At 34.9% G+C, this 12,030-nt stretch overlaps 1 protein-coding gene across 1 annotated transcript; it reads right to left on the bottom strand.

The window, feature by feature from the left end:
* Positions 1-439: 439 nt before the first annotated feature.
* LOC119574226 (dolichol-phosphate mannosyltransferase subunit 1-like) lies at positions 440-6,645 on the bottom strand. Its single transcript, XM_037921376.1, has 6 exons — positions 6,351-6,645; positions 3,824-3,923; positions 3,393-3,503; positions 2,877-3,067; positions 771-885; positions 440-559 (listed from the first exon to the last, which is right to left on the bottom strand). The coding sequence occupies exons 1-6, from the start codon at positions 6,449-6,451 to the stop codon at positions 455-457; spliced, it is 723 nt and encodes a 240-aa protein (XP_037777304.1). The 5' UTR covers positions 6,452-6,645; the 3' UTR covers positions 440-454.
* Positions 6,646-12,030: the final 5,385 nt, after the last annotated feature.

The raw sequence follows: 12,030 nt of genomic DNA on the forward strand, positions 1-12,030 counted from the left end.
AGCTGCAAAGTATTTTCAAGAACTGGATAAATCAGTAACTGATACCAAGGAGTATTCATATTGGAATGTTAATTTTTTTACATATAGCCATAGTACTTTGCTATAAAAATGTAAAAAACACAACACCTTGTCTGTCAGTAACAGAAATACACATCAAGTTCAAAAGGCACCAGATCTATCCCTAAACTCTGTATCAAAATAATTTCATTTGAGAAAAACAACTCACATATACTTCTACATATACACATACATAAATATCTCTCCAAAACAATGAAGCAAAGACCACTTTCATCCTCCTATCACCCAGACATACTCTTTATGAAAATCCACTTCAAAAGAAGGTCCCCATCTTCTCCCTAGAGCTTTCCACTCCATAAGTACAAGTCCTTCTTGTTGCCATTTCCATTAATACTGCAATTCCATCTCAGTCCATGCCATTCCATTACCATCCTGCTTAAGTTGTGGCAAAAAAAAGGTAGAGGAGTCCTTTGACAAAACAATAATTTCTGATCCTCCAGCTTCTCTCGCCATACACGCGGTCAACAAAGCTGATAGGAACCTGAAAAAGGAATATGTAAATAAATGATAAGTGAAATGTTATCTGTAAATGAACTAGAAACAAATATCTCTTTGATAGCATTTAATTTCCTGTTTTCTTTCACTAAGGATATGAGACTCATGCATGTGTGTGGCCCATTTCTGCCATCATAAATAAATGGCAGCTATCCCTCTTCTCTATCCTCACTATTTCAGCAAACAGCGCTTCTTACCTCTCCAACAGTGTAACCAAATTGCCGTGCCCGAATAATCATCTCCATTTGGAAGACATAGCCCTTGCTCACACAAGACTCCACCAGCTTCTGCAGCACATCCTTGCGATAAAGCCTGCAATGAAAGTTTGATGAATGCCTTTCAAAAAAAAAACAAGAAACATGTGATGATATGGTGTATGTGGCTCACCTTGGGATTATTCATAATTTCATGCTGAATAAAGAAAGAAATGAGAAAAGAGGTAGATAAAAAAAAATCAAACATCAAATCAATTATGTGAAAAAACAAGGAAATTTAACATCCTTATTATGGAATGATGTTCCAAAATAATGTAGTTGCAAATACTTCATAGAAATATAGAAACCACACTATGTATAATTTCCACCTGTGGTCAAATTCTTTTTAAGAACTGATGTCAGAGTACAAATAAAACAAGTGAAAAGAAATAATTCTGTGCAAAGGTCAAATCTTCAGAAATATATATAATCATAACTAATAGCACAGGGGATCCCCATTATTGGGCACCCAAATATTAATAATTTAACACTATTTGTCACTGACATTTTGTGGATGCATTGCTAAATTGTTTCACTTTTTTGTTGTTTGCTACTGAAAGTTTATCCAAATGCATAACTATTGTGAAAAAAAATTAAGAGAAGATACATTTTAAAATAAAATAAAAATAAAATAGGGACAAGAATTCCAGAATATGTGTGCATGTAACAAAAAAAAAAAAAAAAAAAAAAAAAAAAAAAAAAAAAAAAAATTGTGCACATTGCTAACGAGATCTACAGTGTGTGTGAACAATACAGGTCTTCTTCCCAGCATCTGAAACAGGTTGATGCCACTGCACCAGTGAACCATAGGCACTGTTAAGTGTAGATGTTGATTTCCTTACTGGACTCGTTAATGGATTGACTGATTCAAGCACGTGCATTGATGTTAGATAAAAAGGATATAATAAAAAGTAATAAAAGCAGCGAACATGCAGGTGATACTGAACACTAAAGGGAAGCATCAGGATATTAATTTTCAATTAATTTTTAAAAATATCAGAATATCCAAGTAATTCTCAGCTATTCTGACAACTTTCAGTAAGCTCTTGGCAGAGATATAGACTAGTAGGCATCTGTATCCCAGTATAAACACAGAATCAGGCCTTGAGGATTTGAAATGCAAAAGAGAAAGCAGACGACCCTTCATTCTTTTTCTAATCCATGTCATATCAAACATAGAGTGCATGACATTCCTCACTCATCCAACTCCACTAATCCTAATTCCTGTACAAGAAACATGGTTGAAAATGAAGATAACAACCATCTCCCATTTATATGTGCAGAGCCTAACCTTCATTCTCATTGTTTCTGCCATCTGCTGGTAGCCACCCCTCCAAACTTGTGTGTTATTTGTAATATTAGCTAAAGCATGTCTCACAACATCTGATGTTTACATTTCTCCTCTGTACTAACTTTTCTTTAATAAAAATGTTGGTATTACTCTCTTTAGTATTATTTCAAGAACATGCATATAAACTATATGCATGGGCAAACCAAAGGATATTCCAGTCGCTGTCCACACTACACCCTTTTATATTTGTATTCCTATGGAATATTGTTTATCACTATTCATTGAATTTTTATTTGTTCCATTTTTCTGGTCCATGTAACTAATGAATAATAATAATAGGAATAATAATACTAATAGTAATATTTTTACTAATAACAACTGTAATAATAATAATAATAACAATTAAAGATCTCTATCCTCATAGGGTAAAAATTCTTTTTCTCCTAAACACCAACAGCTAACCTCTAAAATATAATGTAACAAAATGGCAACCTCAAAATTCAAAAATCATAAATGGGATTCTCCTGGATCTATAAACTTATAAAAGATCTCAGAATTTATTAATAACAAACAAGTCTCTTGTCAGACCTTCAAGCCAAATCAGTACCAAGACACTATCTGTCTTGGTGCTAAGATCAGGCAACAGGAATGAGGATAAAATGATACAGAGTTGAGTTACATTATTGTCAAGTGGTTATGGGAATCCTAAAAAACAAAAAAAAATAACCAATAGTAACCACTTGGCATTTGGTAGTTACCTGAAAGATCCAGTTAGGTCTGATGCCCCAGGTCTGAGGAGGACCTGTGTAACGTAGTTGGCTCCACGGCTGATAATCTTGCGCTTCAGGTCCCATCCATACACACCCCCATCCCCCACATACCGCGTGCCTGACACAACGTCATAGTTGCCCTCCTTCTGCTTCTTGATGAACTCAGGGATGAACTTGGGCTGGAAAGATACAGAAGAAAGGGTAAGTAAGATATTTTGGAATGTGAAAAAGAATGGGTGAATACGTAGACACAGTCACAGACACATTCACTAAACTCTTTTGGTAGAAATACTTTGACATCACAAGAGCACATTTCTGTATTTAGCACTATCCTAGGCTTAAATCAGCTTCCTACATTTAGTCATGACTAAGTTAATAAACATCAAAAACATGAAGAAAAATTGATAATCAGCAAAACAAGAGGAACCCAAATAAGGTGGGTATCAAAGAAAACGAGAATACATCTGCAGCACAACAATGGAAAAATTATTCCTTTTCTCTTACATGGTGTGATAAATCAGCATCCATGATGATGACATAGTTTCCTGTAGCATGTTTTATGCCATGGATATATGCTGTTCCAAGACCTAGCTTCTTCGCTCTTGGCCGCAGAACCTGTTATGGGGAAGGTAAATCTGAATATCGGCAAACCTGACATAACACTAACTTTTCAATGTATTTGTTTTCTTCCATATAAAAATAGTGGCATATAATATCTTTTCATCACTTATCCCAGATAATATTGGCATGAAACAAGAGCACATATCCATCTTCCAAAAAGTAGTAATGATGTAAGATGTGCAATATACTGTATGTGTATTTTGCAATGACCTATATATTAACAACATTCAAAATACTTATATGTTAACATTTCCTAACAAGTATTTCCTATTGGCTGACCATATGCCAGTCTTTCTCTGCAAAAACAAACTTACAATTCTGTCTTCTCCATATATCTCCTGCAACTTCTTTGCAACTTCTAATGTGCCATCTGGGGACCCATCATCAATCACAATAATCTCGTAGTTAATGTTGCTGAAAACAAGAAAAGAGTTTCAGATATTTACTTTTTTAACAAAAATCTCTGATTCTTATTCCCACATATCTTAATTAACAATGACAAAATACAGCAGTGATATTGGCCAGTTTAGCTTGAGGGGGAGGGGGACATGAAGTATGGGATGGCTATACAGTTAAAGGCAGAAAAGAAAGAAAGAAAGAAGAAAAAAAAACTAATAATACTGATAGCTGCACCACATTCATGCATCCACCACTGACCTCCTCAACACATCCACATGTCCACCTCTGGACTTCACTGTAAGCCTTCCATCACAGATCAAAGGAAATTACGAACTATCTTGATATTTATAGGTATCTTGTAAATAATAAATAATACAAACTACTTCAGAATTTTCACCTTGGTATTTTTTGCCATGATAGAGTCTGGTTGAACCAACAAATATTTGTGTAATACATATGCGTCCTTTCTTCTCTTCTTTTAACGGTAGGTCCATGTCTGAGCCGCCGTGGTCACAGCATGATACCCAATTGGAGTTTTCATGTTGTGATGCTCTTGGAGTGAGTACGTGGTAGGGTCCCCAGTTCCTTTCCACGATGTGTCCTTTACATAAGTCTTAATATACTTTGCTTCATCCTGGCTCATCAAGCTTGAGCATACCAAGGTAAAGATATTGCAGTCCAGAGATACTTGTATATTTCAAAAACTGGTGACCCTTGTTAGTCTTTTTTCCCTTCAAATATCCCAGCATCTGGGCTTAATAACATTGTATTTGATCAGTAGACTAAAACTACTATACTGGATAGTGCTCTTGAAAAGAAGTCTGACTACGGTCACAGTATGGCATATATTTTGAAATAGTGTTCATAAATCATGCAGCATTTCCTGTATCCAAAGTAAAAGATAAACAAGAAGGGGGAAGGGAATGGGGAGCAAGGAAAAGGAAGGGAGGTGACAAGACAGAGTGGGTGGAGAAATTGATGGTGATGGTCATATGACAGATGTCATCTGATTATTATCATTATCATTATTATTATTATTATTATAACAATGTCTATAATTATTATAGAAATTATTTCATTATTATCATCATAATTAGCAGTGGTATTGGTAGTATTAGTTTTAGTAGTAATGTATTAGTATCAGACAGTAGCTAATCATCTCCACCAAGTTCTCCCCCTACCCCAATCTTGTTCCTTCTTCCTCAGTCCCCTCTCCCTTCCTCCTTCCTGTCAGTCTCTTGTTTTGGATATGACAAATACTGCACCATATATAGGAAACATGTAGAAAAACATGATAGGCTGTGAGCTTAGTCAGACTTCAGCTCATGTATGTACACATCATAATACACACTATACCCAGTTTTGTAGGAAATGATGGCCAGACCTACTGAGATTTATCCAAAATTAAATAGACACAAATGAAGATACAATACTCTTAGAAATTAAATTATCAAAAAGTAAATCTCAGTAAATAATCTCTGTGTAGGATGTAGGACTGTTGGCTTTCCATCACAGACCAAAAGTAGATTTCAATGGAACACAACCAATTTAATCCAATGATGCCAGGATGACAAAAACAATGGTCATGTCCACTGTGAATTTTGTTCACTTATTGTGTTTACACACAGATGGCTCCACAAGTACTGAGACAACAGGGAGTCAATTACTAGTCTTATCTATCATACCTGTTTATCCTTTTCCTTGATTTTTATTTATCTATTTCTATTCCTACTAGTGTCAGTAATAACATTTCATAACCATCTCAACAACATATTAGCAACATCAACATTCCACAGTAATCTGGCCAGAAGTCTGAACCACACTTTTAAACAATATAAGGAAATAAAATACAATATTTGTTTTAAAAAACTGTACCAGTTAAAATATGTATGATCAAAAGTGCATGCACAATTGACTACATACTATGTTTTCCTCATCCTACACCAAAGTTGCCACAGAAGAAGGATTATGCCAACTCAGAGACTCCGTGAAGTGGAAAATTTGAATATTACTGCCAACCTGTTGCGAAAAAAGAAGAAAAAAAAAAAAGATTGAGGCACTAAGGCTTTAAAGAGAAAAGCTGGCGACTATCGCAGGAGTTGGTTACGTGGGAAGCCAAGAATGGTTGGGCAGGACAGGGGTAATAAAAAGAAGTTGGTCGATCATCTGAAAGAGTCGGTGACAGACAGACACTGGATCCAAGAGAACACCCCCCCCCCCCTTTTTGACTGGTGCCTGAAACGTCTAATGAACGACACTCGCTGTCACAAAAGGTGGAACTTTAAGCTCTAAAGGGTTTTTGTGTCCATCAGAGGCCCTCGGAAGACACCCAGAAATGACTTTAGCGGAAGTATTTGAAGCCATTGAAAACGCACAACTATTATCTAATGGTCAATTGAGAAAATACTCGACTACACACATAAACTCACCATAGATACTCACCTCTCCTTGAAATACTTGCACAGAAGCCACGTAATGATGGGCAAGTTCTCTCTCTCATTATAAGTGGGAAGCAAGACCGAATACTTGTCACCGCCGCCCATATTGCACCTTCTTCCTCCTTCTCTTTAAGCTCAATTCTTGGAACGATCCCTTCGACGAGAAGAGAGAAGCGATATGACTCCCCTCTATCCCCTTGTTCTTCAAGGAGAGGCGGCAAAATGAGGTTTTCAGAAGGGACGAAAGGCGGTGGAACGTCCGCTTGTCTCCGGCACCTCAGGCGAGAGTGTGTTGTCAAGTGACGTCACGGGGAAGGGAAGTATGTACATCTTTTAATTGTCTTTGGTTCTTTCTTCTTCCTTTCCGTTCTCTTTTTCGTATTTGATGTCGTTTAAATCTAATGGAGTGAAATTCATTTTCTCTATATCTCTCTCTCACTTTCTCTCTCACTTTCTCTCTCTCTCTCTTCTCTCTCTCTCTCTCTCTCTCTCTCTCTTACTCTTTCTTTTTTTCTCTCTCTATGCACTCGAAAACCCGCTGCAAAAGTTATGTACATATTTCTGTTGGTGTTCCATTGCTTCAAACTTGAATCACCCTAGGTCGCTGGTAGTGACCCGGTGTTTGATTTTAATTTTAATTAATAATAATAATAATAATAAAATAATAATAATAATAATAATAATAATAATATAATAATCATAATAATAATATAATATAATAATGATATAATAAATTTTGATAATGAAATTATAATAACAATGAAGATAATGACGAAAATAACAAAAATGTGATTAATAGTAATAGAAAAATGGGATAATTTTAATAATAATAATAATAATAAATAATAAAAATTTTATTATTTTTTATTCTCATAACGATGATAAGAAATGAAAATTTAATGATGTGGAAATTAATGATAATAACATGTAATTATAATAGAAGGGGTAATAATAAAAAAAAATTATAATAATGATAATAAAACAATAATTTATAATGAAAAACAATGAAAATTTAATGATAAAAATAAAATAACGATAAAATAATAAGGATGATGATAAATGATGATGTTTGGCCCCGATGATTATGTTTTGATGATGATGAGGATGATGATGATGAGGGATAATAATAAAAATAATAGATAATAATAATAAAAATTTTAATTTTAATAATAACAAGATGATAAAAAAAACCAATAAAAAATTTAAAATTTAATGGTTTAATAAGGGTAAGGGAGAATAAAAAAAAAAATAAGACTAGGAATAAAAAGTGAGAGGAACAAAAAAGGATGATAAGAGTATCAGGAGATTAATAATTACAAAAAAATTTATGAAAATAAAAAATAAGTTTTGTCGTAATGTTTAATTTTTTTAAAAAGGTAAAAATAAATGGAAAATTGTTTTAAGCAAAAGTAATTATGATGATATGATAATAAGGGGTAATGATAATGGCCTTTTGCGTAATGATAATGATAATGATAATAAGTTTTAATAATAATGAAAAAAATTTAAATTAAAAGTAATAAAAATGAAAAAATAAAAAAAAGGATTACAAACCAAACCTCCCTTATTAATTACTAATTAAAATAATAATAAAAAGAATGAAAACCCAACAAAAAATGATAAAAAAATAAAAAAAAATTAAAAAACTCTCTTTCTTAAGAATAGCCAGAAAAACCAAAGAATCCCCAAGTTAAAAAATTTCCTACAAGTCTCGCCTTTTCCCCTCCCCAATTATTTTTTCCTTTTTTTCCCCTTTTCCCCTTTTCCTTTTTCCCTCTTTTCCTTTTTTTTTTTTTCCCTTTTTTTTTCCCTTTTTCCTTTTTTTCCTTTCTTTTTTTTTCCCCCTTGGCTTTTTTTTTCTTTTTCCTTGTTCCTTTTTTTTCCTTTTTTTCCTTCCTTCCTTCCTTTCCTTTTGCCCTTTTTAATTTTTTTAATTTTTTTTTCTCCCCCAATTTTCCCTTTAATTTCCCTTTCCTTTCATTTTTCCTTCCCTTTTCCCTTTCCCTTTTCTTTTTTCCTTAAACCATTTGGTCTTTTTTCCCTTGCTTTCCTTTTTCCCTAAATTTCCCCCGCACCCGTTTTCTAGGGTGTCCCGTGTTTACGTTGGTACTTTTAGTGCAAGCGACCTCAAAGTCCCCCCCCTTTGGGTTTCGCAAGGGAATGAAGAAATAGCGCTCTTTTTTCTAAAACCCCCATTTTCCTCTTTCCCTAATCGGTGACACTTTATTTAGCTACTTAAAGGATTAATTTGGGAAGTAAGTACGAAGTTGCATTTTGTAAAATTTATTAAAAAAAGAGGGGGGGGTTTTTTGGTAAAAGGGAGGTTTTAAAATGGAAAAAAGTTTTTGTGAAAAGATTCCAGATGCATGTTGGGTTCCATTTTTTTCGTCGGGAAATTTTTTTTAAATTGGTGTTTAAAGTTTTGGAGTTAAGAACTTTTTCCCAACCCATTTCCCCCGTCTTTTTTTGAGTTTAACCCGATATTTTTTTTTGGTTTTAATAAAGGGATACATATGTTTTAGGGTACAGTTTTGGTACTGTTCCTTTGAAATGGTATTTAATGCACAAAGGGTCTGAAAAGTTAGGGAAAAATTCAAAAGGCGGAATTGACCATCTAAATTTTTTTTCTGTGTTTTCCTATTTTCTTTTATTTTCCCTTTGTCCCAGAAAAACCTTGGTTAATTTTTACTGAGAGTAAACCTTAAAATTAGAAGGGGGAAAAAAATGGACACCCCCAATCTTATAAATGTCCCACAGGTACATCTGCTCGGGTATTTATGATTTTTTTCCCAAAATGAAAAAAAAGGTCCCTCTCCCTACACTGTTTCAAAGGAAAAAGCCCTACTTTAAACCCTCACACGGGCCAGAGTTTTACTTCCTTTTTTTGAAACCCCTTGGCCCAAAAAGTGTTTAATAAAGGGGGTGTTTTTTGGTTACTGATATCTATGCACCCTCCAGAGACAAAGTCCAAAAACCAGGCTATCATGTCCCCCCCAAAAATTCCAAACCCAACCTTTCCTACCTTTTTATATATTCCCAAAGACGGGGGGGGGGCAAATCCCCCAAATTCCCCCCCTTTTTAGAGTTTGTTCCCAAAATTAGAGAAAGTAACCCCTAAAAAATTTTGGCTTTTTTGAGGGTGGTTTTTTGGATTTTTTTCCCCCTGACAGTGTCATCACCCGGATATTTTCGTCTTTTCCCCCATTTAAAGGGGTTTTTTTTTGGCAAGCTGTACCTGTTTGTTGTTTATTACCGTTTTTTAAATCCTCTAAAAAGTTTGGGGAATTTCCCCCCCTTCCCCCCCTTCCCTCTATTTTTTGTGTTTTATTTCCAGAAACAAAAACCCCAAAATGGGGGGGCACAGGGGTGGGCCCCTTGCCCCCCCCCCCATACAAAGGTAAAAAGATAGAAAGGTGGGAAAAGGGGTTGGGTTTTGGATTTTGGATTTGCATGTACCCGGGTTTTTTGGGAAACTCATTTTCGGGGACAGGTGTGCCCTTGGTAACAAATATTTGGACCCTTTTTGAAAATTTTATCTTTGTAAAATTTAAAAAAATTTTTTACGGGAAAAAATGAATTACTTTTGGGTCATTTCATTAATAAAACATTTTTGAATCGATATTTTTAATTCGTATCAGTTTACGATCAGAAAGAGTCCCGAGCATTTTTTTGTTGTGAATGGCAAATCCCCCAATGTGTATGGGAAAGTGTTTAAGTGTTTTTTATACAGTTTTCCAAAATTGTAAATTACATAACCCATAGGGTTTACCCTAAAAGGGGGAAGTTTCTGAGGAAAAAAAACCCTGCCAAACTCTCGGGAATAATAATGTTCAAGTAACACACAGTCCAGCATGGAATACTTTAGGGGTTGTTTTGTTGACAGTATCTGAAATTACCCAAAAGAGAGTATGAAATACTACACATATTTAAACCAACATCATAGGCATCCCTTCTCCCCTTGGGGGTTTTAACCCCTCACAAGGCTTCTTTCTAAGCCATGCCCAATGCAATAGAAAAAATTTAATATTTTTTCCTTTTATATACACAAAATTATTTTAAAGAAAATGTTAAAAACACTACTGTTTTTAAAACCCCAAAAAAAGGAACAGGAAAGGGGCCCCTAAGGGGCCCCAACTGTCTAAGGTGGGAAAAAAGGTCCTGGATATAAATTTTAGGGCCCACCGGTTCTTCTTTAAAGGGGAAAAAGGGCCCCACTTCCCCTATTTTCAAAAAAATTTATTAAAACAATCTTAGTTGCCATAAACTGGGTATGCCTGAAAAAAGGGGAAGGCTGATGGGGGCCAAATCCCCCGGGGGGAAAAACATTTGCCCTTCATCTCTTTATCCCCCACCCCAAAGAAAGATTGAAAATCGGGAGCACAGGGACTGTGACCCAGTTTTTTCCGGGGAAAATTTTTTGGGGTCAAAAAATATTTTTAACATGAACCTCTGACTGGAAATGTCTCATGTACTTTTTTGAACACAGTGTTATGCCTCTTTTTTGGAACTCTTATCTTGTTTAGCCCAACAGAAACTCTCTGAACCCCCAAGTTGAGAGGCTTGGGTTTTTTCAGGGGCCCTTCGTGGCCCCCCTGTTATATTCCCTCCAAGGTAAATTTTCTGAAATTTTATGGGTCTTTTAATTGTTTATATACCTTATAAGTTTTTTTCCTTTCCCCCCCTTTTCCAATTTTTTTTTTTTTTGCAGCTGTTACAACACGGGAGCCAAAATTGCCCCTCCCCGTCATTTTATCAAGAAGCCCCCCCTTCCCACCCCCGGGGCCTGGGAAACCCATTGAAAGAGTATCTTGAAAACCAAAATCTGTCCCCGTTTTCAAACCATTCTTGAGTTTTTAGAGAGACGGGCCCGATAAAAATTCAATCTATGTAAATTTGCATTCCCTCAAGTAAAAACCTTGAGTCACTAGGGGGAAGGAAAACTCTTGTGGGTTTTTTTTCCACAAATGCCCGGAAAGGGTGCCCTCATGTTTGAAGGAAGGCAGAAAAGGGTTTTGAATTTGGATTTCTTGGTGATTTAAAAACCCAAATTTTTTCCCCTTTTTTGTTTATTCTTATACTTTGGGTATTGTAAGAAAAGTAGAGAAAAGAAAAAAAAAAAGAAAAAAAGAAAAAAAAAGAAAAAAAAAAAAAAATAAAAATGAAAATTGAATCGCCTTTCAAAGAATAAAATTCTAGAAGTAATTAGAGTTAAAAACTCCACTTTTCCCTCCCCCTCTTCAAATTTATAAGATTTCTCTCTTTTGAGAAAATTCCTTTGGTAAAATTTCCCGGCAGAACTTAGCCCCGCTGGGGAGGGGTTTCATTTAAAAAACATTTAGTGATGGCTCATAATTATTACCCCAATATATAGTACCAAGAAAGCTTTTCACCTTTTAATTCCAGGTGAGACTAACATCATTTTATTAGTTGTATGCTGTTTTTGGCCCCAAAGTAAAAAAGTGTCAGTTATGTATTAGATTGAATTTAAGTTTGGGGATGAGTTTGGGAATTTTTTTGTTGTTTAATGGGCCCAGTTAAGTAAAAGAACGGGTTTATTATAAAGGAAAACAAAGAGCAAAAAATTTTTAAGGAAGATAGGTGGAAAATGGGGCTAAAGGAAAGGGAAAAGTTTTTTTGGATACAAAAATGTTATCTGTAAGTGTGGAGACCCTTTTATTAAAGTA

This window comes from Penaeus monodon, chromosome 6 (assembly GCF_015228065.2).
Source record: "Penaeus monodon isolate SGIC_2016 chromosome 6, NSTDA_Pmon_1, whole genome shotgun sequence".
NCBI classification, from domain to species: Eukaryota; Metazoa; Arthropoda; class Malacostraca; order Decapoda; family Penaeidae; genus Penaeus; species Penaeus monodon.

Coding starts and splice junctions, on each gene's coding strand:
- LOC119574226 (XM_037921376.1), bottom strand. CDS start 6,451: ATGGGCGGCGGTGACAAGTATTCGGTCTTGCTTCCCACTTATAATGAG. Junction 3,924..6,350: donor TGCAAGTATTTCAAGGAGAG/GTGAGTATCTAT, acceptor TCTTGTTTTCAG/CAACATTAACTACGAGATTA. Junction 560..770: donor TTGGTTACACTGTTGGAGAG/GTAAGAAGCGCT, acceptor TTCCTTTTTCAG/GTTCCTATCAGCTTTGTTGA.